Below are 24,789 nucleotides of genomic sequence, written 5' to 3'. Positions count from 1 at the left end.
CTCCTCTGTTTTGTTGACATCCACATTCTGGTCTTCCTTCTTTTTGAGCTTTATATGTTCTGTGGATGGTTTCTTGGTATTCTGAGCTCTTTTTGGGGGGGAGGGGGGCAAGTATCCTCTTATAAGAGATTACATACCATGGGTTTTCTTTTGTGACTGGGTTACTTCACATAGGATGATAGCTGCAAGTTCCATCCATTTGCCTAGGAGTTTCATAAACTCGTTGTTTTTAATAGCTGAGTAGTATTCCATTGTGTATATGTATCACGATTTTTGAATCCATTCCTCTGTTGAAGGACATCTGGGTTCTTTCTAGCTTCTGACTGTTATAAATAAGGCTGTTATGAACATTGTTAAGAATGTGTCCTTGTTAGATATTGGTGCTACTTTTGGGTATATGCCCAGGAGTGGTTTAATCATATTTTTTAAACATGGGTTTTGGTGATCCAACTTAGATTCTAATGCTTGCAGAGCAAGTACTTTACTGACCAAGCCTTAGTCCCGATAGACCTATGTATAATCTCCACTCCAAAATATTAGTATAGCATAGGTTTAACATAAAAAATAGCAAAGATGTAACAGAAATTAAAGATGTGTCATTGACCCAGTTCCTCCATGAAGCCCAATATTCACAGGCTCCTCTGCTTCCTAGCATCTTTGCTTTTAGTTTTTGGACCAGCTGTCTTCTCATCACCTACTCTTAGCCTGTGAACCATTTCTGCTTAGATGTTTGCAGTGCGTCTGTGTTACATTTCCCTCTTTACTCTCTGCTCTAAGGAGACTCAGCATCAGCATCCCTTCCTATGGGGTTACTTGTGTTCTTACTGCAAACAGAGCTTTTTATTTGCTTAGATGCTACTGTTATTTTTTCTTTAACAACACAACAAAAAATAAACAAAAGAAGAAAAAAAAGAAGGAGGAGGAGAAAAAGAAGAAGAAGAGGAGGAGGAGCAGGAGAAAGAGGAAGAAGAAGAAAAAGAAGGAGAGAGAAAAAGAAAAAGAAACTTATCCTGCCATACACATATGTACTGAAATGTTCAAAATATTGTTTGTTTGAGTTATTAATAATGCATTCTTGTACTTATCATTTATGATATATGCTCAGTTTAGAAAATTTTAATTAGTATCCACCCCCAAAATCCCCAGGACTCCCCAAACTCCATAAAACAACAAGAAAGCACACACAAGAACCTAAGACAGACACAGAATAAATGAAAGGATTCCAATTCAGACTGTGGTCCATCTGTCTAACTGTGAGACAGCTGCAACCTTTATGCACATTCCTGATTATCTCCTAAAAGAAATGCAACAGTTCTTTGTCTAGCTTAATTCCACTATCTTTCTATAAATGAATTTCACAGGGCCTAGTAAGACATGATAAAGTGGAAACAGGATATCAGGTTTCAAAAGAATAATGAATGAAAACTCTCCCAGTAAAAATAATAATAAATAAATAAAGTTTCATGTAGTGAAAACATTGTTTCCATCACCTTAAGCAGACCTGTGAACATCCACTTCAATGTGTCATATTTTAGAAAGCTTTTGCTAGGTAGAGAATATTTCAACAAATCAGAATGATGTCTAGGATCGATGGAACAAACAGGTGCCCTGATCTCTTTCTCTTCTCCAGGCACCACTAGTTACTGCAGCTTGTGCTTAATCTTAGCTGAACGGCTGAGAAGTGATCAATTGCTCAACCGCATTTAAAGGCACACAATAAAAAGAAAAAGATGCCCTTAGATTTTGGTCTAAGATCTAAATTGATCCATTCACTCGCTTTTTTACTGAAGAAGTGAGATTGGAAACTTATATTAATAAGTAGGTGCTAATGTTTAAAATAACAGTACAGATACAATTTTTGTGATTGAACTCTTCCCAAAAGATTATGTCTTTGTTACTCCGGTGTGTATGTACTATATACCATGTTAAAAGGCTATGGATGTTGTATCATTTGATAAAGAAGCATGATAGGCATACAGTTGGCAACATATATATTATATAATCTTATATATACATGTATGTAAGTAAGACATTTAATATTTGTGTGTATGTTCTCCGTATGTTCTCTGCTTCCAAGACCTGCATGATATAAACAATCTCAGTCACATACTTCCACTGTCCACTGCCATGACCTAAACTGCTTTGTCATTCTTTTCCACCATGAAGGACTAAAATTTCCTGCAATTGTGAGCTAAAATAAGCAATTCCTCCTTTGTTTCTGTTGGGCATTATGATACAAACACTAACTAACACATTGTCTATTTCATCCAAATATCAGTTTGGGAGTTCTAAATTATGGAATCAGATTTTAAAGGTCTAAATTTATATAGCCGACGAATTCAGAGGCAGTCCAGAAATAAACAATGAGAAGGGGATGATAACGCCAGATAGCTTTTGTCTTGCTAGTTTTTCTTCCATCGTTAAGTAGCAGAGATGAAATTTGTTTACATCATGATACTCTGAGAGTGACAGGTCCCTTCCATCTAAAATAACTATGCACAATAGTGTCTCTTTGACTCACAACAACCAAGTGGGACTTACCTTAAGTTCTCTGAGCTGAATTCTGATTCTAGAAACTTCAGGAACTGTTCTCTCCCAACTGGGTCTTTCAATGCCTCATCCATGCCAAAACCCCATCGTTTTACCCTCTGTTGACTTGGTTCTTTGCTGTGAGAGAGAAAATAAGGCTAAATATATTCCTTTTATTACAATTACAATTTTGTTGGGGGTGAGTATGGTAGAGCAGGTTTTTGAGATGTGGCCCTAGATTGCTTGGAACACACTGTGTAACCTAAAATGGCCTTGGACTCACAAATATCCACAGATTCCCAAGTGCTAGAATTAAAGTTATGTGTCACCATACCTGGGAAAATTCCCATTTTTTAAATAATATGTACCTTAGAAGAATATTAATCTTTAACTTATCTTCTATAATAGTAATACATTGCCTACTGACTATTCTTCATGAAATCACAGTGAAGTATGAGATTAATAACACAATTTAACCTCGAGGAATCATCTGTCATTAAGAGACTAGATGGAGTCTCAGCAACTTTATGAGACTGTTATCCCTTCTCTCATTTTATAGACAAAGATAGTGTATAAAGAGTTATAACTTGATGCCATACAAGGAGTAAGGATCAAAAATCTAGCTAATGTTACACAGATCCCCATGTTAACCACTATACAGTGCAGTCTGTGGAGTAGGTCATCTTTGGAATGATGCATTGGTGCCTGGAGGGCCTCATTCCTACATATGATTCTACTATAATTAAATATTAGCCATATTTAATCATAGATTTGGGGGTTCTAGATTTCTCATATGCACATATATGTTTATACACATTATATATGTGGAAATATATATATATATATATGTGTGTGTGTGTGTGTGTGTGTGTGTGTGTGTGTATAAGTATCTTTGTGTGAGTTTATGAATATATGTAGTATAAAACCTGGAACTGAAGACTTCTGAAATGTAGATGTTTAAGATCCATGGCTGGATACAAGAGAAATGGCCCAGAAATTTAACCTGGATCCATGTGTGGTATCCCAAATATGTAATCTCAGTCAGTGTCTAGGAGGTAAAGGTAAAAGGAGCTGGACATCATCTTTTACTACCTAATGAGTTGAAGGCCAACATGGGCAGCAGGAAACTCTGCCTAAGACAGAACAAAAGAGAAGTGCTGTAGACTACTAACATTGTCTTTTTACAGAGACGTGTCATCACCTTCGAATGACCTTCAAGACTGAAGCCACAATGCCCCACAAAGCTCACCAAAGAAACCTGGACTTCTTTCTACCTTGTGCCTGCATTTTTAAAAGTCAGTTTCTCTGTTTATGCTGAGATCATTTGGTTCTAAAATGGAATTTATGTAGGCATGTTTGCACTGGGCTTAAAAAAGTGTGGGCTCATCATCTATTTTGACTGAACAGAGGCCAGAATAATCATATGAATTTTCAAATGATTTAATAGCAAAGAGATTTATTTTATAGACTTTAGATCTAATTTTGACTAACTCACATTTAAAATATCACCCTTAATTCTGGTCCAGTTCATTCAGCAATGTAAATCTGTTTCTAAAATTAAATTCATGTTTTGAAAGCTATAGAAATTCACACATATTTATATTTGAATTTGATTATACATAATATGTCAAAATTTCCTGTGCACAGTACATAGATATTAGCTGCCATCCAACAGCACACCAGAACTTCTAGGCCCCATGAAACTGTTGTTAAATGTCCACTGAGCAACCTCTCCTTGTGCCTTGTTCTCCTTATTTTTCTCAGCCTCTGTGGATCACCATTTACCCTCAGTTTAATTCATTTTCTATTTTATAAGAACATTTGGATCTCTTCTTTCGATGTCCCACAAATTCTACTTAACATAGCACTTCATGGTTCCATCGGTGTTTCCACGACTGGATGCTATCCTCTTTGATGGCAGAGCCGCAAGCACTCCAGTAACAGGGCAAATTGATCATGGGAGCCCACAGCTAAAATCTCTTTTTGATTAATAGCGCTAAATCATGGGAAAGGTAGAGCAGAGGAATATCATCTTTCCAAGGAGGCAGCTCGTGATTCTCCACATTCTTAATTAGCTGACATAGTCAGAAGAAAGCAACCACAGTCTTTACCTTGCTTCAAGTTCCCAGAATGTTGTGTCGTCTGAAAGCCACGGGTTGGAGGGGTCAGGTGGTACAAGAAACGGGTCATACTCTACATACTGTTCCGTATAACTTAGTAGACTAGGGAGAAAACAGAGAAGGAAAAACAACATCATCTCTAGCTTCATTTTTTTTTTATTCTGAAATTATTTCTGGTTCAAAGTGAGGGAAACAAAATGAAAATGGTAGGCTGGGAACCTATAACCACCATATTGGGAAAGGATATAATGGTATTTTCCATATTTCCACAATATACATGCAACAAGACTCCATGGTTCTGCCGGGCAGACCAAGATTCTACCTCTCAGCCTGAGCATGGGAGAGAGGGAGCTCCTGTAAAGACTGTATGATCCACCGAGCAGGGAGTACAAATATTCCAGTCCTGGCTAGCCAGAACATTCAGAGCCAGGCTGGAGAAAGGATTGAAAGACATTTTTCTTTACCTTAAAAATCACTGGCTAAAATTATTATTTTTTTGATGCCAAAGAAAAAGGAAAGAAGAGAGGGATAATGCTGACAAGGAAAAGCTTAATAGACGCCTTACACAAACAGCACACATTTTTATTAAGAATAGACTCCTCTTCTATTCCAAGTCACTTCATCTATGAAAAACTAGGGATCTCAAAGATGTTCATAATATCCATGTTTTGTTTCATTTGTGAGGAGAATTCACACGGGAAGGAAATGAGCCATTGGAAGTTTTAAAATTCACTGAAATTTGATGTTTCATTTTCACAAACAAATTTTTTTAATGAAGAAAATATAAACCTAAAATCTGAGTTTACTTCCAATAGGATTTACAAAGAGAGTAGATTATGAATGTTAAAAATGAATTCACGGCATGCTCTTATAAAGGGCCTGGGTTTGATTCCTAACACCTGCATGGTTGCTCACAGACACCCATAACTCTAGTTTCAAGGGACCATGATGCCCTCTTCTGGCCTCCATGGGCACCAGTTACACATGCATAGACATACACACAGAAAAAAACTTCCACTAATGCACATTAAATAAAAATAGATACATCTTTAAAATTAAAAATTTGCATTGATACCTTGAAATACTTACCTATCAGCAACTTTTGACATTTTTAACCGGTGTCTATCTAATTGTATTTGCCAGTATTTTATCTAAGAGAGAGAGTTGACGACATAGTTACTTAAACAGTGACCTCTCAGTTCTCTAAGTATTAATCCTTGCTGAGTACATTCTAGGAGAAACAGTGAAAGCTAGGAAAAAAAACTCAGGCAGAGAGCTATGAAACAGGTAAAGAAAGTGTGATCTATTTGAATGTAAACATAACTAGTATGTTTATATAGTTAGAACAATAACACATTTGAATATAACGCTTGCATCAAGAAAACATTATTTGCAAAGTGCTGTGGTGATTTTAAACATTCATAATATAACTACATTCAAAATCCCATTACTCCATAAATATTTAACTCATAAAACAGATGTACCTTTATTGATTACCATGATTTTTAAAGTACATTTTACATCTTTTTTACTATCCTAAGAAAGATTTAATGTTATATTTTGAAAATGAACTTGCCAGCTCATGACTCATGTTTTTATAAATATACAATCAAGCTAGTTTAGAAAAAAGTCCCTAAAAATTCGTCTTATAAATTATAAGGAAATAATACATATCGTATAAAAGTGACCACGGACTCATTGATAAGTCACAGTGCAGTGAAAACAGATGAGGGGCGAGGCATCCCACTCACTAAGCCAACTGTGAGAAGCAGCCATTTCTTATGAGACTTTGGCATTTGCTTTAAAAATATTTCTTGGAGACAAACTGACTTTTAAAAGGGGCCAAACAGGTCGTGGTGACACACCAGTGTTGATAAGGACAAACTTTAAAAGGTTAGAGAAATCAGGGTTGCAGAAACCAGACCGCCCACGCTGCCGGAGTGCTCATGTCAATGGACACATGGGAAATTCCACCCTGCCTCCACCCGGCTGTCTTTAAGACAAGGATTTGGAGTTCAAAATACCTCTTTATGACCAAGACACCTCCAAGTCAGGTGATGGCTTCCCAAAGTTGTCTGGAGGCAAAGGGGGGATTAATTAATGAAGCATTTTGAAAAGCATTCCATATATTATATATTTTGAGTCATATCTTAGACTCAGACCAGGGCACACATATGCACATGTATGCACAGGTATGCACACAGGCAGTCCCATTATAAATTAACCCCTAAGATCTTCCAAAGGCCAAGCAAACATACTACCAACTGAGTTATACTTCTACCTTTTTGGCTAAGTTTTGTTTTGTTTTTGAGACAGTTTGTGCTCAAACCCAACTCTCTAAGAATCTTTGGTCCTCCTGCCTTCAGCCCCTGAGAGCTGGAATTACAGGCATGTGCCACCATGCCTGGCTTTCATTACCTTTTCATTGTAAATCTCTATGATGCAGTTGACTATACAAATAACCTTACAAATCACCCATATGGATTTCTCTCTCTTCCCTGCAGAGTTGTTGCTCTGAGTCCTGGCTGGTGATTTCACAGGAAGACCCACCTGTTGGTGCAATTCATCTTCTGTAGGAGGCTTGGTTTCTGGTGTAGGTGTGTGGGTGGGACTGTGACTTCGGATGTCATTTTGTAAACCATAGACAGACTATATTAAAAAAAAAGTGTGTTAGGACAAAATACTCCTCATAGCCATAGACCTAAAAACAAATGCTATTGTGTGTTTCGTGAGCAATCTCGAATCTCGTTTGATGATGTTTCTCACCAAAATATAAAGGGCAGGGAGGCAGAATAAAAGTAGAGTAGGGGAGGAGGGATAAATATTACTGAGGATGCTTAAAAATGCATGGGGAGTCATTACACCTCTCTCTCTCAGTCTCTCTATCTCTGTCTCTTGCTGCCTTTGTCTTTATCTCTCTGTCTCTCTGTCTGTCTCTCTGTGTCTATGTCTCTCTCTCTTTCTCTCTCTCCCTCTCTCTCTCTTATACACACACACACACACACACACACACACACACACACACACACAACACACACACAACACACACACACACACGCACACACCATTTGGGGTAATACTGTCTACCACTCCCAACTGCGTGCCAGACAAACTGAGCAGACACATTGACTTCTTTTACAGTACTTTTTTGCCTGCCACCTCAGGTGTCTGCCACAATTGACGGTGTGTGGAGTGCTGATGGTGTGAGCTTGATGGTGTGAAGAGCTCTCCTGTTAACAAAAGCTCTCTGGGATTTCTGTGAGAAAGCACTCGGAAGCCCCGGCTCAGATATTGACAAGGCGTCTAGTGCCGAGAGGGGTTCGTGGTCACTCCAGCCTACCCAAGCCCCACCCCTTTACTCCCGTGCTTTCTTCTCCCACTTTGAGCACATGTTATTCAGCCACAGAAAGGGATTTTGAATAATTCGGGTTGGAGAGGGTTCATACTGCATATTTTGGAGAGCTGACTGACTGGAATCCTGTTTGGCTCCACTGGTGCGTGAGCTGAGGGTTCGCTGGGAGCAGAAGAAAGGAATCAGGAGCATTTAGAAACCCAGGCTTGCTGTGGGCCATCTTTGCTCTTGGGCTCAGAGAATCTCTAGAGGCAAGATGGCTTGCTCATAGCATCTAAAGTGGCTTTGTAACTTTTCAGGTGGCATTCTCATCCCAACATTATGGAAGTTTCCTCAAAACAAACAAACAAACAAAAATACCCCAAAACCAAACCAAATAACCAAATAATAAAAAAACAAAAAACTTGGGTCATATGGGGATCTCTGAATGAGGGAAAAAGTAACATGAAATAAGGTTTGTGAGCCTGCAAATATCTTAGTTTTAGTCCATCTTCATGTTAGAACATTCACTTTAGAAGAATGCTGTGGTTACATGAGGTTCAGAATTCCTTCTTCACTGGGGTTGGGGATGTCGGTCAGTGGTGGAATGCTTGCCTAGCACCTGCTTCACTGTATAAAATTGGGTATGCTGGCCCATGTCTGTGATCGTAGCACTCAGAAAGTGGAGGAAGAAGAATCAGAAGTTCAAGGCTACATAGAAGTTCTCTGCTACATAGAAGTTCGCGCAAACTCCGGGACCCCATGACATAGCAACAAACAAAAGTAGATATTCACCTTCCCCCACAGTAGCTTTCAACTGCCAATAGGCCCTAAGTTAGGTGTGACTTTGTGAGCATTTTCCCCATCTGTACTGGAATTTCAGCTGGCTTGATCTTGTGCTGGGCCTGTGCATGCTGTCATAAGCACTGTGAATTCTCACGTGTAATATCTGTCACCTGTCAGGCAAACTTTTTTATAGCAATCTTTCACATCCTTTGGTTCTTACAATATTTTTGTTCCCTCTTTCTTAATAAGTCTTGAGCTTTGGTAGCTGTAAGAGCTAAACGTATGTCACATTTAGGGCTGAGCACTCTACAATCTCTTACTGTCTGTACCCTGCCCGAAGAGTGAGTGTCTATCAATCCCTATCTCCTGCAAAGACTTGAAGAGAAAGGAGTCGGGGTTAGGTTTGATCTAAACATACTAAGCACATATATGCACTTAAGAAACCCTCAAACAATACATTTAAAATGTAAAAAATACATCTCTTAAGATGGCCCATAATTTACAAAAATAAATAAATGAGGAAGAGAGGGTGGAAGAAAGGAAGGAGAATGAGGGAAAGAGAAAGGAAGGGGGAGGGAAAGACATAGGGGGAGGGAGAGGAGAGATTCCCTTGCAGCAGGCAGAGAAATGATGCCAATACCTATGGTTGTGCCACAAAAATGTTGACGTTAAGAAGTCTTCCTACTCTTTCTGTAATTAGTCATATTTTTAATCTCTATTTCCTCTCAGACTTTCTCCCATAAATAGTGTTTTCCCCTTGATACCACCTTTCCCAAGATATCTTCATTCCCTGGTCCTGTCTCTAGGGCTCCAGGAAGACACATCCTGTGATAGAAATGAAGTATCCCAGCTCTCTTCCTACTTTCGCTGTCCCATGCTATTGCCCTTCTTACCTCCAAACATTTTGGAGAAACAAGGTCCTCAAGAAAACCAGAGACAATTTACATCATTTCAGTGGTGGCTGCTTGGGAGAAACCATGACTACGGGCCTATTGACTATTGAATTCCCTCAGAAAAAGAGGGTTAAGGAAGGTACCTGGACCCTCATCTGAGGTTGTAAGCAATTCTTTCCTAACTGCACTTGGAATTGGAGGCTTAGAAGATGCTAGAGTATACAGCCTAGGAGATTTAACTGAGAGGGAGTTCTGTGGGAAAGCTGACATCCATACTGTGTTGAAGATTTTGGGGGGTTCCTCATTCTGTGAATAGCTTCTCACTTAGGTTCTGTAAAGAATCCCAAATGATTCATTGGTTCCCCAGAGCAAATGTTATCGGCATACACTTTGGCTTGTCCTTGAGTTCTTCTGAAGGGAGGTTGATGGTACTTTACTTCACTCCAGAAAAGAAATTCTCAGGATAGAGCCCCATATTGGAGTATGTTTGTAATGCCAGAGATGGATGTCCTGAAAGTAGATAGTTCAGCAAGACCAAGGGACACACATCCATTTACCTTGCGTGTTTTGTGTGGATTTCTCATCCTGGATGATTTCTTAATGTCCACTTCTGTAGTATTTACACACCCAGGCTGGGAGAAGAAAAAGAGAAAAGAAACATTAAGGATGCTGGTTCTAGCAGGATCATCACTAAGGAACTGCGCCATAGATCTTGAGCAGTTCAGCAGCTCCCAAGATGATCTGGCTCATTCTAGCAGTGTCCAGTCATAAAGCCACTGCAGCTTTATCCTTCTGGTATAATACTGCTAGAGCCTCAAACAATTTCCAGAGACACCATGGGAAATGGACTCAGGCTCGGTATGGGAAACAGGTATCTGCAATGGCTCAAACTGAATAGTCCAAACAAGGATTCCAGAGAGAATGGTGTGATGGTGATGTCTCCGCAGACCTGCCCACAGGGCACACACACACCTTACTTATACTGCTTTTTCGTGGTACTCACTTTTTCCAGGGTACACCATTACCATGATGTCCAGCTGAGCCAGCACAAAGCCCAGACTGAACCATTTTTTACAGAAATTTGGTACCTGGGAATATTTGCTTTCCACACATAGAAGGTACATAGAAATCATGGTCCCTATGGAGAAGAAGTGGATGGAAACAGGAACCCATATACTGTACTTTCCCTATAAGTTTCTGACTGTCTTGTTCCTTTCATTCAGGTGTGTAAATTCCTTCAGAATAGAAATTTGAAAGAAATGTGAGCTGTCTGCTGCTGACTTCCTCACAGCCCCGAAGTCTTATTTTGCCAGAATTATTGTCCAGTTACTCAGAAACAAATAGATGTGAACTTCTTTTGTGTTTGGAGGATGAGAGGGGAAGTTGGAGGGAAGAAAAGAGAAAGAGCTAAAGAGGAACAAACAGAATGTAAATCAGGAATGCTCTCCCAAAACAACCCGGGGTAATCTCAGGCACAGAAGAAAGGAGTTTGAGAAATGCAGAAAATCTTCGTCCTGGGCAGGATGCTGTTTCTCTATGTGGGTTATGTTTCCATCCCTTGGATCTGAGGTACAATATTTAGGAAGATCTGTTTTTAATTTAAAAAACATCTAGTTATATATATCTCTGGCCAATTTTTCAGTTTTTTTTATTCTATCACAAACTTTAAATGTCTGTGACAGTACCCCCCCCCCCCCCCATGCCCTGGCTGTGGAGTTTGGATGGGGTGAGCAGAAAGAACTGCATTGCTGCCCATTACCCTGCTGAGCAGGAGGATTTTCTCTGAGTAATTAGGATTACGAGCCATTCTAAGCACAACGCAGAAAAGCATAAGGAGGCTAAAGAAGAAAAAAAATTTTTTTTCCAGAAAGCTTACATTAAACCAAGGACAAACGTATCCACATATAACACTAGGGATACTGAATGAAATCCATGTTTTTCTGGGATAAATATTTACTTTAGAATAAAAATTAAAAGATGGTAAGGGGTAGTAAGTGAGGTTCCTCAATGGTAAAGATGCATACTATCAAGGAAGATGACACAAGTTCAGTTCCTTGTAACTCACACATTGGAAGGAGAGATCTGACTTCTTGCAAATTGTTCTCTTACCTCCACATATATGCACTGGCATCAGTAGGCACACACACACACACACACACACACACACACACACACACACACACAAACAGAAAGCGAAATAGAGATAGATAGATAGATGATAAAGATAGACAGACACAGAGACTCACAGACAGAGAGAGTGAATGAATGAATCAATCAACAGCCCAGGAAAAAGAAAGAGCATTGTTATTGGCTGTATAAGACTAATGTATAGACACTTAAAAATTTACATTAACTACTCCCAGAACCAGGCTAATCAGTATCTGTTGCAGTAAATATTATTAACAAAGTAAAATGGTTTATCTCTTTATCGGCTCCAACATGTCACTCCTCAGGCCTGGTTTTAGTTTGAAGCCATGCACACCTCTGCCACTGGGTCAGAGCCACCAACCAGATCTCACTCTGCTTACACAACTCCTTTCCCTTGGCAGTTTTCCACCACCTGTTTTCTGCCTCTGTTCTGGGGTGTTTATTCACCCCAAAGCCCATACAAACACAACTCTACAGCCCAATAGCTTTTCATAAAGGTTTATATATTCAATTCTCAATCCACAAACCCACTACACAACAAGATTACATCAAATAGACAAAGATACAAACTGCCCTTCTATATGAGATATTAGACCTATAAAATCCTTAATGTTCATAGCTATTTAATGCCAATCAGTCCAACCTGGGTCTAGTTGGTCTTTTTGGACATCCATGTTGTGACCTTCACCCCTGCCCTGTGACCTCTTCCAGATCTCTGTCTCCACCTCCCTTTCCCTGCCCAGTCACTGGCTTTCCTTTATTTTACTAATTAAAATGGGAGGTTCAGAGGAAGTCACCTCAAGAGTATATGACTAGGCAGCCCTTCTTGGGAAGTGGAATTAACATTAAAATACAAACAGCTTCAGGACAATCCACAAGTATTTGCTGTTTTCATTTATTCTTTCTGTGGTATGTAAACGTTAACCTCTTAAAAACCAAAGGGCCCTTGGATTTTAACAATTTTAATATAGGTAGAATTCACAACCATGGATTTACTTTTAATCAAGATTCTTAGAAATATCAAAGCATTGGGTTTTTACTTCCCATTCAATTTCGAGTATGTTATAATCATTCTTCCTCAAGCTGAGCTATTAGAGAAGGGGCAGGAAAACACTAAACTTCTGTTGATATATTGATATTGATCAATCAAGATGCAGCATTTCAAGGAAGTCATATATATTTTCTTTAGGCTATGTGCTGGGAATTTCTATTATATGCTGGCATTTCTCTTCTATGGGAAAGGAATCTAAAAAGGATGTAAGGAAGCATAGGCATATCCAAACAAGTAGAGTTTCCATGAAGCAGTTTATGCCATGTCACCAACAGGAGCCTTATATGGAACACATTCTGCATGAATATTTGCATTACATGAGCATTAGCAAAAAACAGGGAGCTGAAGTTGGAGGGATGGTTAAGTGGTTAAGAGCATGCACTAATCTTACAGAGATAAGAGTTCTGTTCTCAGCATTCATGTTTGCTGCCACACATCTCCCCATGACAATAGCTATAGGGAGATCTGATACTCTAGTCTCCCCCAGAGGCACCCGAACTCACATGCACATACCTGCCACCACACTGCACATATACATAATTAAAATTAAATTAAATTAAAAAAAAACAGAAAAAGGAGCCTAAGGCAGTGTTTTATGTGCTCATATGTACCATGACTTCACAATAAAAAGTATAGAGATGCTGAGACTGACTTACAGGTGGACAAGAAACTGAAGTTGAAACAAAGACACAGTATACATAGATTGTATGCTCAGAGCAAATGTCTGGAGGACAAACTTCATCAGTGAGAACAAGGTGGTGATCTGGACCAGGTGTAGTCGGACATTCTGTTCTCAGCAGGAATCAGCCAGGTTCTAGAAATTTTCTTGCTGCTGTTTGACCTCATTCCTCTTGTGTGAGATCATGCAGAGAAAACCTCTGACCCAACCTCCCCTTAAGACCAATGTCCATAGCAGTAGGGAAAGCCAAAGAAACAGAAACTGATTCCCTCAAACATACCCCAAATGTGTGTCCAGTTAGTCACACCTGCATGTTAAATATGGCAGAACTCAGGCTCCAAGTCTAAACCTGTCTCTCAAAAAGGCCTCTGGGGAAATGAGAGCAAAAAAGGAAATGCTTATTTTAAACATGTGCCCAGTCTGAATTAATTGAATGATACAATTCCTCCAATTGAAAGCCAGGATTCTAAGTCAATTTGACTTCATATCCAGTGGGATAATTAACAAACGGCCTCAGAAATTGTGTCAGCCAATGAAGGCATGAAGTGGGAAGCCCTTCTTCCCACAGGCTCAGATCTGACTGGCAGTACAAGTGAAAATTCAACTTTACCTTCTCAGATTGCAAAGACTATCATCTCTTGAGTTTGATTAATGAGCCACTAACAAATACCCAAAAGTCCTACTTGGGCTGACTATTTAAACACCAACAGATTAGTAAGAAAACAGTGATTATAAAAGCAAACATTGTTAGAGGATAGATATGTGTTTTATAAACTAGATCTCATCTAAAGAAAATAAAATCTACTCAAAATGTATCATTAACAGCTACACGGTTAACATGATAAATTGACAAGTCCTAGGATGCCTGTATCCAAGAGCTTTGCAAGGTCCCGGCATTTTTAATGTCCTCATCTCTTTCTGGCAGCTGAAGGTGAGAGTGATTTTTGCAAAGTTGTTTAGGACTCTAGGACTCTTCCAAATCTCTGAGGCCCTGACTGAACACTGGCCACCTCTGAGTGGTTACTCTCAGAATTCAGGAACCGGAGTAAATGAAAAACATTGAAAAGAACTTTTACCATTCTTTCATTTACTCAGAAACTATTTTTTTCTACATCCAATTATGCATCAGTCCTTGATTATAAATGGTGAGGCACAGAAGTAGCAGCATGATCAATGTTGGAATAACCTCCTCCCAGATCCAAAAGACATGGAATCATCACCATACAAAAGTATAACGCCAATGTTGATACGGTACATGATACAACAGAATGTTTCTCATGTCCATTTTTGTTCCCTTTTTGTGTTGTCATCCTAATAGAGTATATGTACATGTGGGGGCACACACACACACACACACACACACACACACACACACACACATGCACACACACGAGAGAGAGAGAGAGAGAGAGAGAGAGAGAGAGAGAGAGAGAGAGAGAGAGAGAGAGAGAGAGAGAGAGAGAGAAGGGGTGGGAGGCTAAGCAATTTTGTTTACACCATCAAGATCATTGTTCCTAATATTAAGAAGAAAAATCCTACACTAGAGAGGTGGTTCAGTGGGGGATACTGTGCAAACATGATGACCTTAGTCTGGATATCAGCACCCACTAAAAATCAGGGCTTGACCATGTATACCTGTAACTCTCATGTTGTGGAATGCAGAAACAGAAGGATCACTGGGCTTGCTGGTGCCAGACTAACTATAGGTTCTGTCAGAGACCCTATCTCAAAGGGATAAGGCAAAGAATGACAAAACAGGACAATCGATGTTCTCTTCAAGTTTCTGCAAATATACCTACAGGTGCACACAGCCCAGAGACCAGCATACCACATACATAAATAGAAAAAAAGGCATAAATAGAAAACAACAAGAAAAGCACATAAACAGAAAAGGCCCTGCAATTAAAATTTTTGAAGCTTATTTTTAATAAGTGCCAGGATCAGGCAGAAGATCCATATGATATATTATGCATAAACTGTTCTTCTACAGAGCCATATGTATTTTCCATTAAGATCATAATAACATTATTATTACTAAGTGGACATGCCATCAAAGTGTTCAGATACATTCCATTTGTTTAAGTGTATAGCATGTTGAGATTTGAGGAGTAATAATGTTCTATTTACATCAGCCTAGCACAATATCCTAAATCGATTCCAAGGTGAAAGTGTAAATTATCTTCACAAGAACTCAGCTGTGTTGTACCATTACTGGAATGTTATTTATTAGAAGGTAGAAGTGAATTCTTCAGAACCCATCTCCTAGCTGCAAATGATGAGATCTCCAAGAAATGCCACCCTCTGCGGTCGGTATGCTTCCCATAAGGTGCAAAAGAAGAGCAGTGATTCTTGGCTCCATTCTTGGTATGTCAGTTAAGAGACTCTAAACCCCATTGCATTCCTTAGTTCCTTTCATAGTACACTACATTTATTTAGTTATTTATTTATTTCTTGTGGTGCTAGGAATGGAACCCAGAACCTCACTCTAGCTATATTCATGTGCTACCATAGAGATAGACCTGCAGCACATGTGATAAAGTCTACTCAGCTGTGTTAAAATATAGTCTCTCAGGAGAACTCAGGTCAGCCTGTGCTGATGAGTGACAGGGAAAGACAGAGATGGAGAAATAGCTCTCTTCAGACCCCTTCCTAGGGGCTGTTGTACAGTGAGTGGACAGTGTTCCAAATGACCATGGAGTAGAAGGGTTTGAAGGGTTGGGGTGGAAGGATAAGTGACCAGGACGGGAGATAGAGCAGTGAAGATTCTTTGCTTGATATCAAGTGGTGAGTGCATGCCATTATGTGTTTGTCAAAGCTCATGGAAGATACATCTTCAAGAGGAGCTTGAATGTAAGCTGTGGATCTTTAGAGATGATGTATTAGCATGTGTCCAATGGATATAGTACCTCTTTAGTGGGATATGTGATAATGTGGGGTGTGACACATATAGGAGTGCATAAAAAATCTTCATATTTTCTTGTGAATTTTGCTTTGAACCTAAAATTCTCCTAAAATCTAACTCTGCTGGATAGCAAACAAAGATAATTAAGAGAACACACAGCCTGGAGTGGCGGTGCCTGTCTGTAATCCTGGAATTTGGGAAGGAAGACTGAGAATTCAGTACCAGCCTCTGACATTTGGTTTGCCAAATACGGTTCCATTTCTGTGCTTTGTTTCATTTAATATACAAGGCTAGCTTTTGTTATAAAAAACCCATAGGTTTTCATTTGAAAGAAGAAAATGGTCTTCCTTAGATCGGAGACCTCAAATATGTCTCAATTTACCCTGTATCCTCATATGGCATATTGGGCTTTCGGACACCATTGAATTGTGTCTTGATTTCCTTTTTCTGATCCATTATATTAGTTACAACATGGGGAGCAGCCATATGGGATTTTAAAATTTTTGTTTCATGGGTGTTTAGGCCATTGAATAGCCTAAGCCTTTTTGACTTTTTTCTTATTTGGTGAATGTAGGGATGAAAGTAAATGTCCTTTTGAGGACAACAAACATTTATCCAACATAAAAGATGAGTTTGATGGAGAAGGAAAATGTATCAGTTAACAAAACAGATGAAAATGGTTTTTAATGTTGTAGATACTGTTGTTTGTGTTGGCACTTTAAATTATATGCTGTAGAGGCAGAACAGAAACAAACTTCCTTGTAGTTGCTCCCAGTCCATTCACAGTGCTGACAATGATGTGATAATAAAAAACCACAGGACAGCTAAAAATCGGTGTGAATACCGTCTTATGTTGAACATAATTCTACTTTTTTAAAGCAGCCTTGAAATCAGTAATCTTCAATTACAGGGGATTTTAGGAGCTTACAGATGGGGAGAAAGGTAATGCCTCCCTGTCTTGGGTCTGCATAGATTGCTACAACAACATGTCACAAGCTGAGTTACTTATAAGGAACAGAAGAACACATAGTTCTGCAGACCAGAGAGACTCAGAGAAAGTAACAGCTCAAGATCTGCTCAAGCACCTGCTTAGTGCTTCACATAGTAGATCATAGGGGAGTTTTCTGTATCTTAAACTCAAGAGCCTCTTCCCCTTCTTCCCTAGTGCTGTGCCACCATGTCCTGCTGAGTGTAACTTTTCCTTGAATCCCAGCATACCACTATGAGAGACAAGGGGCCTCTCCTGGATCCATTAATGTGACAGTGCCCAAATGATCTAACCAGTTCCAAATGACCTTACTTTTTAATATAGTTACATCAGATGTTAGGATTTTAACGGGTGACTTTTAGAATGGGCCAAACAAATGTTGTTGGCTGTTAATGGTTCCTTTACAGGACGTATGTACAGAGTCTAATGTCCACTTGTGATTAGCAAGAAAGATCTTTGTAGAACCTGACACATTTTAAAGACCAATTGTTTTGCTTCTATGCCCCCAAATTGTGTGTGTGTGTGTGTGTGTGTGTGTGTGTGTGTGTTAGTGTGTGTTCTTTTTTTACCATTGGGGCAAAATCTAAAATAATCCTCAACCTATCTGCATACCAATGCAATCACATCCAAACAATGTAGCCTTACGTCTATGATTCAAGGTCATCATTTGGAATGTCATCTTTGCAGAAGTGTACCATTGTCTGGATAGCCTTCTGAGCTTAGTACAAAATGGTACACTTCCTTTACCCCAGGGCATCTCCTTCTCTGACTTTGTCTAGGGAGTTCAATACTCCCTTCCAAAACGCACACAGTATGCCTGTGGAATATCATGTTGCCTTGGTTAGATTACAGGCTCAGATTCTTTTCTCCCAAAAAGAATTGTTCAGCAAGCACCTGCTATTCTCTGGAAGGCCTCCCATGCTAACGAGGCATCTCAATACCTTAGCCTTCAGCCAATGACCATTGCCTACCCTGGATATCCTTACCCTCATTCCCCAAACTATATAACCCCTGAGTCACCCCTAGTAAAGTTGATCTATCTTCCTGGAACGTCTCAATTTTGTTAGTACCCACAGGTCACCCAAAACTCTGGTCATCGACTCTGCTCTCTTCAATCCATCTTACAGACTGATGACCAGCAATGCCATGGAGAAGGCAGACTCATACACTGTCATGCTTAGGATGAGACTCCAGTACTGTGAGGCCTTATGTCTCATGGGCAAGCCTCTGTCTCTCTCCATCTGTATACTCCCACTTTCTTTTCTTGCTCAAGTCTTCCTAAAGCCCTCTCTGCTCATTGTTATGCCCTGGTTCTTTGCCTTGTATGAGCTGTTATATCTTTCCCCAGATGTTGTTTTGTAGGCTCAATTTCCTCTGATTTCCCCACACACTACTCTATTAGGGTGTCACTCTCCTATTGGATACACTGTAGACCGAAGATTAAAATTCTTACCAAACAATATGATTTGAAATAGAAAATAATATGAACAAACATAAACTGCAGAGAGTGTTTTGATATCTTTTGTGCTGGCAGGGTTTTATGCCAACTTAACACAGATTAAAAGCATCTGAGAGAAAAGAGCCTTAATTAAAATTCCTCTATAAGTCTGGGCTATAGGCGAGCCTGCAGGGCATTTTCTTCATTAGTGATTGATGTTAGAGGATCCAGTCCACTGTGGTTAGTGCAATCCCTGGGCTGGTGGTCCTGTGTTCTATAAAAACGCAGGCTGAGTAAGCCAGGGGAAGCAAGCCCATAAGCAGCACCCCTCCATGGCCTCTGCATCAGCTCCTGCCTCCAGGTTCCTGCCCTGACTCCCTTGGATGATGAACTGATGCACAGTGATGTGGAAGTGTAAAGCAAATAAATCCTTCTCTTGCAAAGTTGCTTTTGGTCATGGTGCTCAGCACAGAAATGGTAACTCTAACTAAGACATCCTCTCATTCTGTTGTTGAATTTGAATTTCATCAGCATTCTACTAAGTACACAGGCCTGCCATACAAATCTAACTTCCCTGGAAGCATAGCATCAAATATTCACACACTGGATCTGAAGGGAGAGAGATTAATTGCTCAGGCTTAGTTTCTAGTTATGATTTCTTTTGATAACTCTCATAATGAGATTCATCTAACCTAGACCCAAATGCTTACTATAAAATCTCCTTTAAAATGGCTCTATCAGTCACATAGTGAAGGATATAGAGAACTTTTGAGGAAGTCACTTTTTAAAATGACCGTGTAAGTTTCTAAGATGTTTGTGAGGGTAATTTTAATTGCCAGCTTGACATAGTCTAGAGTCACCTGGGAAGAAAGTCTCAGTGAGGGACTGTGTGCATTGAGCTGGCCTATAGGCGTGTCTACGAAAGAGTGAGAAAACCAACCAGTATGGAGAACACCATTCCCTAGGCAGAAGATCCTGCAGTGTGCAATACTGGAGAAACAGAGCTGCCAGCAAGCAAGCAAGCAAAACAAAACAAAGCAAAAGAACATTATCCACTCCTCCCTGATCATGATGTGATGTGACCAGCTGAGTCTTTACAACCTTAACTTCTCTACCTTAATAGGCTGAAACCTGGAATTATACTCAAAATAAACTTCTATCTCTTATGATAACAATACTTGAAAGAGCTTTCATCTTGTCTAAGCACAGGAGTGGTAACAGCAACATCCTTCCTCTATGAGGTGATGAGCTAAGTATGATCAGCACAGGTTTTGAGGAACAGCAGTTTTCACCATTTCCCATTTAAGCTCTAGTAGCCATCTTCCCACCCCCTTCATAATCTATGGTATTTAAAGGGTCAACAAGTTGAGTAAAAGCCTGAGGTGCAAAAACAACCAGGATGCAAAGTTCAATTCACATTAACACTCCTCATTGTTAACTCAGAAATGCAGTGTGAGACAATGAACACTCAAATCTTCCTTTTTTCTTTTTTTGTTTTTGTTGCCATGGTGATAATTAAACTCAGGTCCTTGCATATGTTAGACAGTTACTCCATCACCAAGCCCCACACCCCACACTCAGTGTTTACATTTCCTACTCCTCCTAGTACTTCCCATATTTCCTTTCCCAAGGTGCTGACTGCATTAATAACCTTTGAAAGCACACAATTAATGGCAGAGGTGAGTGTGTTGAAGTTTCTGTTGCTAAAATATAATTTGTGTTAGAAAGGCCAGTCTTTGATGCTGAGTAAGTGCATGAATGTTTTGAGAGGGGAAAAAAAGCACAATCAAGGAGAAATTTGAGAATGTCTGGATTAGTATGGAGAATCCTTTTTCTTATGTAGATGGCTTGAACTTTTATTTGCTCTGCTGAAGGAAGTGGCACTCATCTGAAGATGCCTGCTTTCAGGATTAAGGGAGCACAGGCTGTCATTCTTTTTTCTTTCCTCCATTAACAAAGAGATACAATTTGGACATGGCTGGTGTAAATGAACTGGGGAAAAAAATCCAGGCCCCAATCCTAACTGCTCTCCACAAAATCAGAGTCACACTGGCTCTGTCAGACTATCCACACAGAGAGCCACTGAGCTTGTTCAGCCTTCACTGTTAAGACTATGATCCTTAGCCTATGTGCATGAACTTTTTAAAAAAAATCTTTGATATGATTTCAGAAATAGTTGCAACGTAGTTCAATAGAGTCTCATGGCCTCTTTCATTCAGATATTTGAGTTGTTCATTTTTAAGAACCTATGTATTCTTTTTGTCTATATTTAAGAGACTATCTATGGACCCTTTTCCTACTAGCCAACAGATCTTATTGTGACTATATATAGTAGGAATGATCCAGAAGGCTGGCTTCCAAAGAGTATATTATAACTAAGAGGTCATCTTTCTCAACTGCTCAGACCCTCAGGCTCTGCAGGATAATGCTGATACTTAAGGCCAGTATTTTCCTCTACCACCCTTCCTGTGAGTTAACTGTTAACCCTTGGGGTCTTCTACCAACATAGCCCCAGCCACTATTTGCATTCTTGCCCTTTCAGAAGAAACGCTGGAAATATGGGTATATCATCTTGAAAAGTTGCCGATCTGCAGGCTAGTGGGACACAACTTAATAACGGGGAAGTGGTTTTTATTCTTACTCTACCCATGGCTCACATAAATAGCATCAGATATTACATAATAATAGGACACCATATCTTGACATCTATTCAGGGATAGAACAAGCACACAAGATAAAAGATGTAGCTGGGGAGAGAAAAAAAAGAGAACAATTTCACTCATAAAGGCTCATGATAGCCATGCTGTCAAAATATTTTTTTCCATCCAAAAGAACAGATGTGAATAATGGAAGGGCTGTTCATTTTCCACAGCATAAAAAAAGATTAAAGTTTGGATTATCAGATCTTTAGGTTTTTCTCTAACAGCTGAAGATATTAGGAATGAGAGGGTGGACCATGAATAGAAAAGACCCCCCCTGCCAATTTGGCCATTTAGGATGGAGCACCTTATCATTTCTGCCTCCCATGGATGCTGCAAAGCAGACAAAGCAAAGATTATAATGAGAAAGCTGCAGAGCAAACTGAATGGAGATGCCAAAATTGTGCCAGTAAGTTTCAAATGAGCACTTGAAGCTACGTGTCAAAACTGTACCTAACATACAGGAATAAAAGAAACTTGAGATCTATATATTATTGTGTTTGCCAATTCAAGTCCAGGAATGGTCATGGACATTTTCTGGAAATATTTATACCTGTCACTGGCCCATGTCACCATTACACACTGTATCTCTTTCCCCAAAGCCCAGAATTGCTGGTATTATTTTCAGCCTCTCAGAGATGTGGCAGTCAGTATATCAGGGAGAAAGCTGACTTCTAAGATACAGGAACCATGCAAGGGATGCAAATTGAATAACTTCAGTCCATTGCACTGATACAAAATGAAACTAGATGTGCACAGAGGTGGGCCTGGTGAGAGACTGAAGCTTCTCAGGGGAGGTTGCATACATTTGGGGGCAAAGGTCAAGTGCTTTACCTGTGGTTAAGATTTGAACTCAGGTCAGCAGGCTTGGCAACCCACACTTCTACCCATTGAGCCATCTTACCAGCCACTGTGTGTGCTTTTTAAACTCCCTCAGTACACATGTCCTGTGAATGTGCCAGCAATGGCCAGAGCCCTAATTAGGACCAGAGAGGCAGTCAGTCTGTTCTTTAAGGGACAGCCACCACCCAGTGTCCATCATCTACATCGAGTGTCCTTGTGCTCACCTTGTGAATTGGGTTTTTCTCCATGTTGTGAGAGGAACTGCTTAGCTCTGCTTTGAAGTCATTCAGAGTAACACTTAGAAGAGTAAGCAACTGCCTCAGCATTAGAGAGGGCAGTGGCAAGAACTCTTCCATGTCCTTCTGAGGATCTGCAGAGAAATCACCACTGTACACTGTGACAAGCTCACAACTCCCATCCCCACCTCCACAGACCCCTCCTCCTTCGGAAGGCAACCCCACCACGAGCATTTGCATAGATAAGGAGTAGTGTAAAAAGGTTCATGGAAAACCAGAATTTTCTTTCCCTACCAAATTTTCAAGTTCTTTGCCTGGAGTATATAGTCCAGTGGCACAATTCTTGCCTAATGTATGCCATGTCCTGGTTTATCTCCCAACACAGCAAATAATGAAAGAAGAAAAAAAAATTATAAGTTATCAAAATTATCCAAAATATGGGAGGAGTGCTGGTTCTTAATGGCTTCATCCTGCCGGCACCCACATTACAATCATATGAATCAGGGTTGTTCAGAGACCAAGGGAGAATTTTACCATTCTATCTCTGAGATTTGCTTTAGTCAAATGACATTTCACACATGCGGCTGACTACTTGTGGAAGATGTGGAGCATCTGAGACCTTCTTGGATCAAGAGGCCTCTGTGATCATCTTGCAATCACAATCAAATCAAGAGTATCACTTCTGGTGACTGCATCACTTCCAGTGACTTGATGGAAGGATCATTGAGAGGTCTTGGACCAGAACAATGTATGAACTCTGAACTCCTGCTTCTCAGAAGCTGCATAAAGTAACATGTAAACCATGTTGGCACTTTCACGCTGCTGCATTTTGGGGTGATTCTTTCTATATGTAGCAGTAGTTAGATGACATACTTCCTCAAGCTCCAAATGTTGACTCCAGGTCTTCTGATTTGCAAAGGTTATTTACCTCTGAGAACTTTTCTATACCACCCGACCCCCTGTTTTTTCATCTTTTCTCAAAAGCATTGTGGCTGACTAGGGGATGGCTTGGTGTGCATCATGATGACTTTTCTTGTTGTGATAAAAGGCTCCGTAAAAGCAGTTAAAAGAATGAAGCGTTTATTTCGTCTCACAGCCGAGTCTAGCTCTTCATGTGAGGGAGTCTGCAGCAGGAACTTGAAGCTGCTGGTCACATGCCTTGGCATTCAGGAGCAAGGAAGGGACACACAATGCTGCTCAGGTCTTGGGAAGTGGCACTTCTCACATTTTCACTAGCTCTACTTCCATCTGCTCAGGCGATGAAGATGGTCCCTCACAGGCAGGCCCAGAATGGATCCCTGTACTCATACAAAAGCTGGCCATGGTGGCATATGTCTATACTCCAGTGTTGGGTAGAAACAGGCAGATCTTAGAGCCTCATTAGATGTTTACTTTATCAAAAAAAAAAAAAAAAAAAAACCCAAAACAAGAATCAAGTTCCTCCAAGAGACCCTTTCTCAAAACACACAAGGCACAGGGCACTGAAGGAAGGCGGTGTTGACCGCTAGCCTTCAAGCAGGTATGAATGGAAGAGAAAACTGGTACACACAGGTGTGCATGCATACATGCATCACACACACACACACATCACACACATATACACCACACTACACACACCATACCACATACACACACATCACACACACCATATAACACATACACATATACCACACACACCACATACCACATATACACATACCACATACACCACATAACACATACACACACCAAATACCACATACACAATATACTACACACCCACTACACATAAACACACACATACACACTACATACACCACACACACCATACCACACACACCACATACCACATACTCACATACCACACACACCATACCACACACACATATACACCACACTACACACACCATACCACATAATCACATATCACACACACCACATACCACATACACACACACCACATACACCACATAACACACACACACCACATACCATATACACATACACCACACATACCACATACACACACACCACACACACCACATACCACATACACACACACCACACATACAACATACACACATCACATACACACACACCACACACATCACATACCACACACACATACACCACACAAACAATGAGTGAATGAATGATTAACAATGTA

At 40.0% G+C, this 24,789-nt stretch overlaps 1 protein-coding gene across 2 annotated transcripts in view; it reads right to left on the bottom strand.

The window, feature by feature from the left end:
• The window catches only part of RGS7 (regulator of G protein signaling 7), a 393,216-nt gene that overhangs the window by 23,280 nt on the left and 345,147 nt on the right, over positions 1-24,789 (bottom strand). For both annotated transcript variants that reach the window (XM_080924215.1, XM_080924214.1), the window contains exons 10-14: positions 10,217-10,291; positions 7,200-7,298; positions 5,739-5,800; positions 4,641-4,751; positions 2,542-2,667 (exon numbers count right to left, since the gene is read on the bottom strand). In XM_080924215.1, the coding sequence (XP_080780341.1) occupies positions 2,542-2,667; positions 4,641-4,751; positions 5,739-5,800; positions 7,200-7,298; positions 10,217-10,291 (473 nt within the window). The remainder of the gene's footprint in view (positions 1-2,541; positions 2,668-4,640; positions 4,752-5,738; positions 5,801-7,199; positions 7,299-10,216; positions 10,292-24,789) is intronic.

Source organism: Micromys minutus (assembly GCF_963924665.1).
Source record: "Micromys minutus genome assembly, chromosome: 1".
In the NCBI taxonomy this organism is placed as follows: Eukaryota; Metazoa; Chordata; class Mammalia; order Rodentia; family Muridae; genus Micromys; species Micromys minutus.
This window is presented reverse-complemented; position numbering and strand designations above follow the sequence as displayed.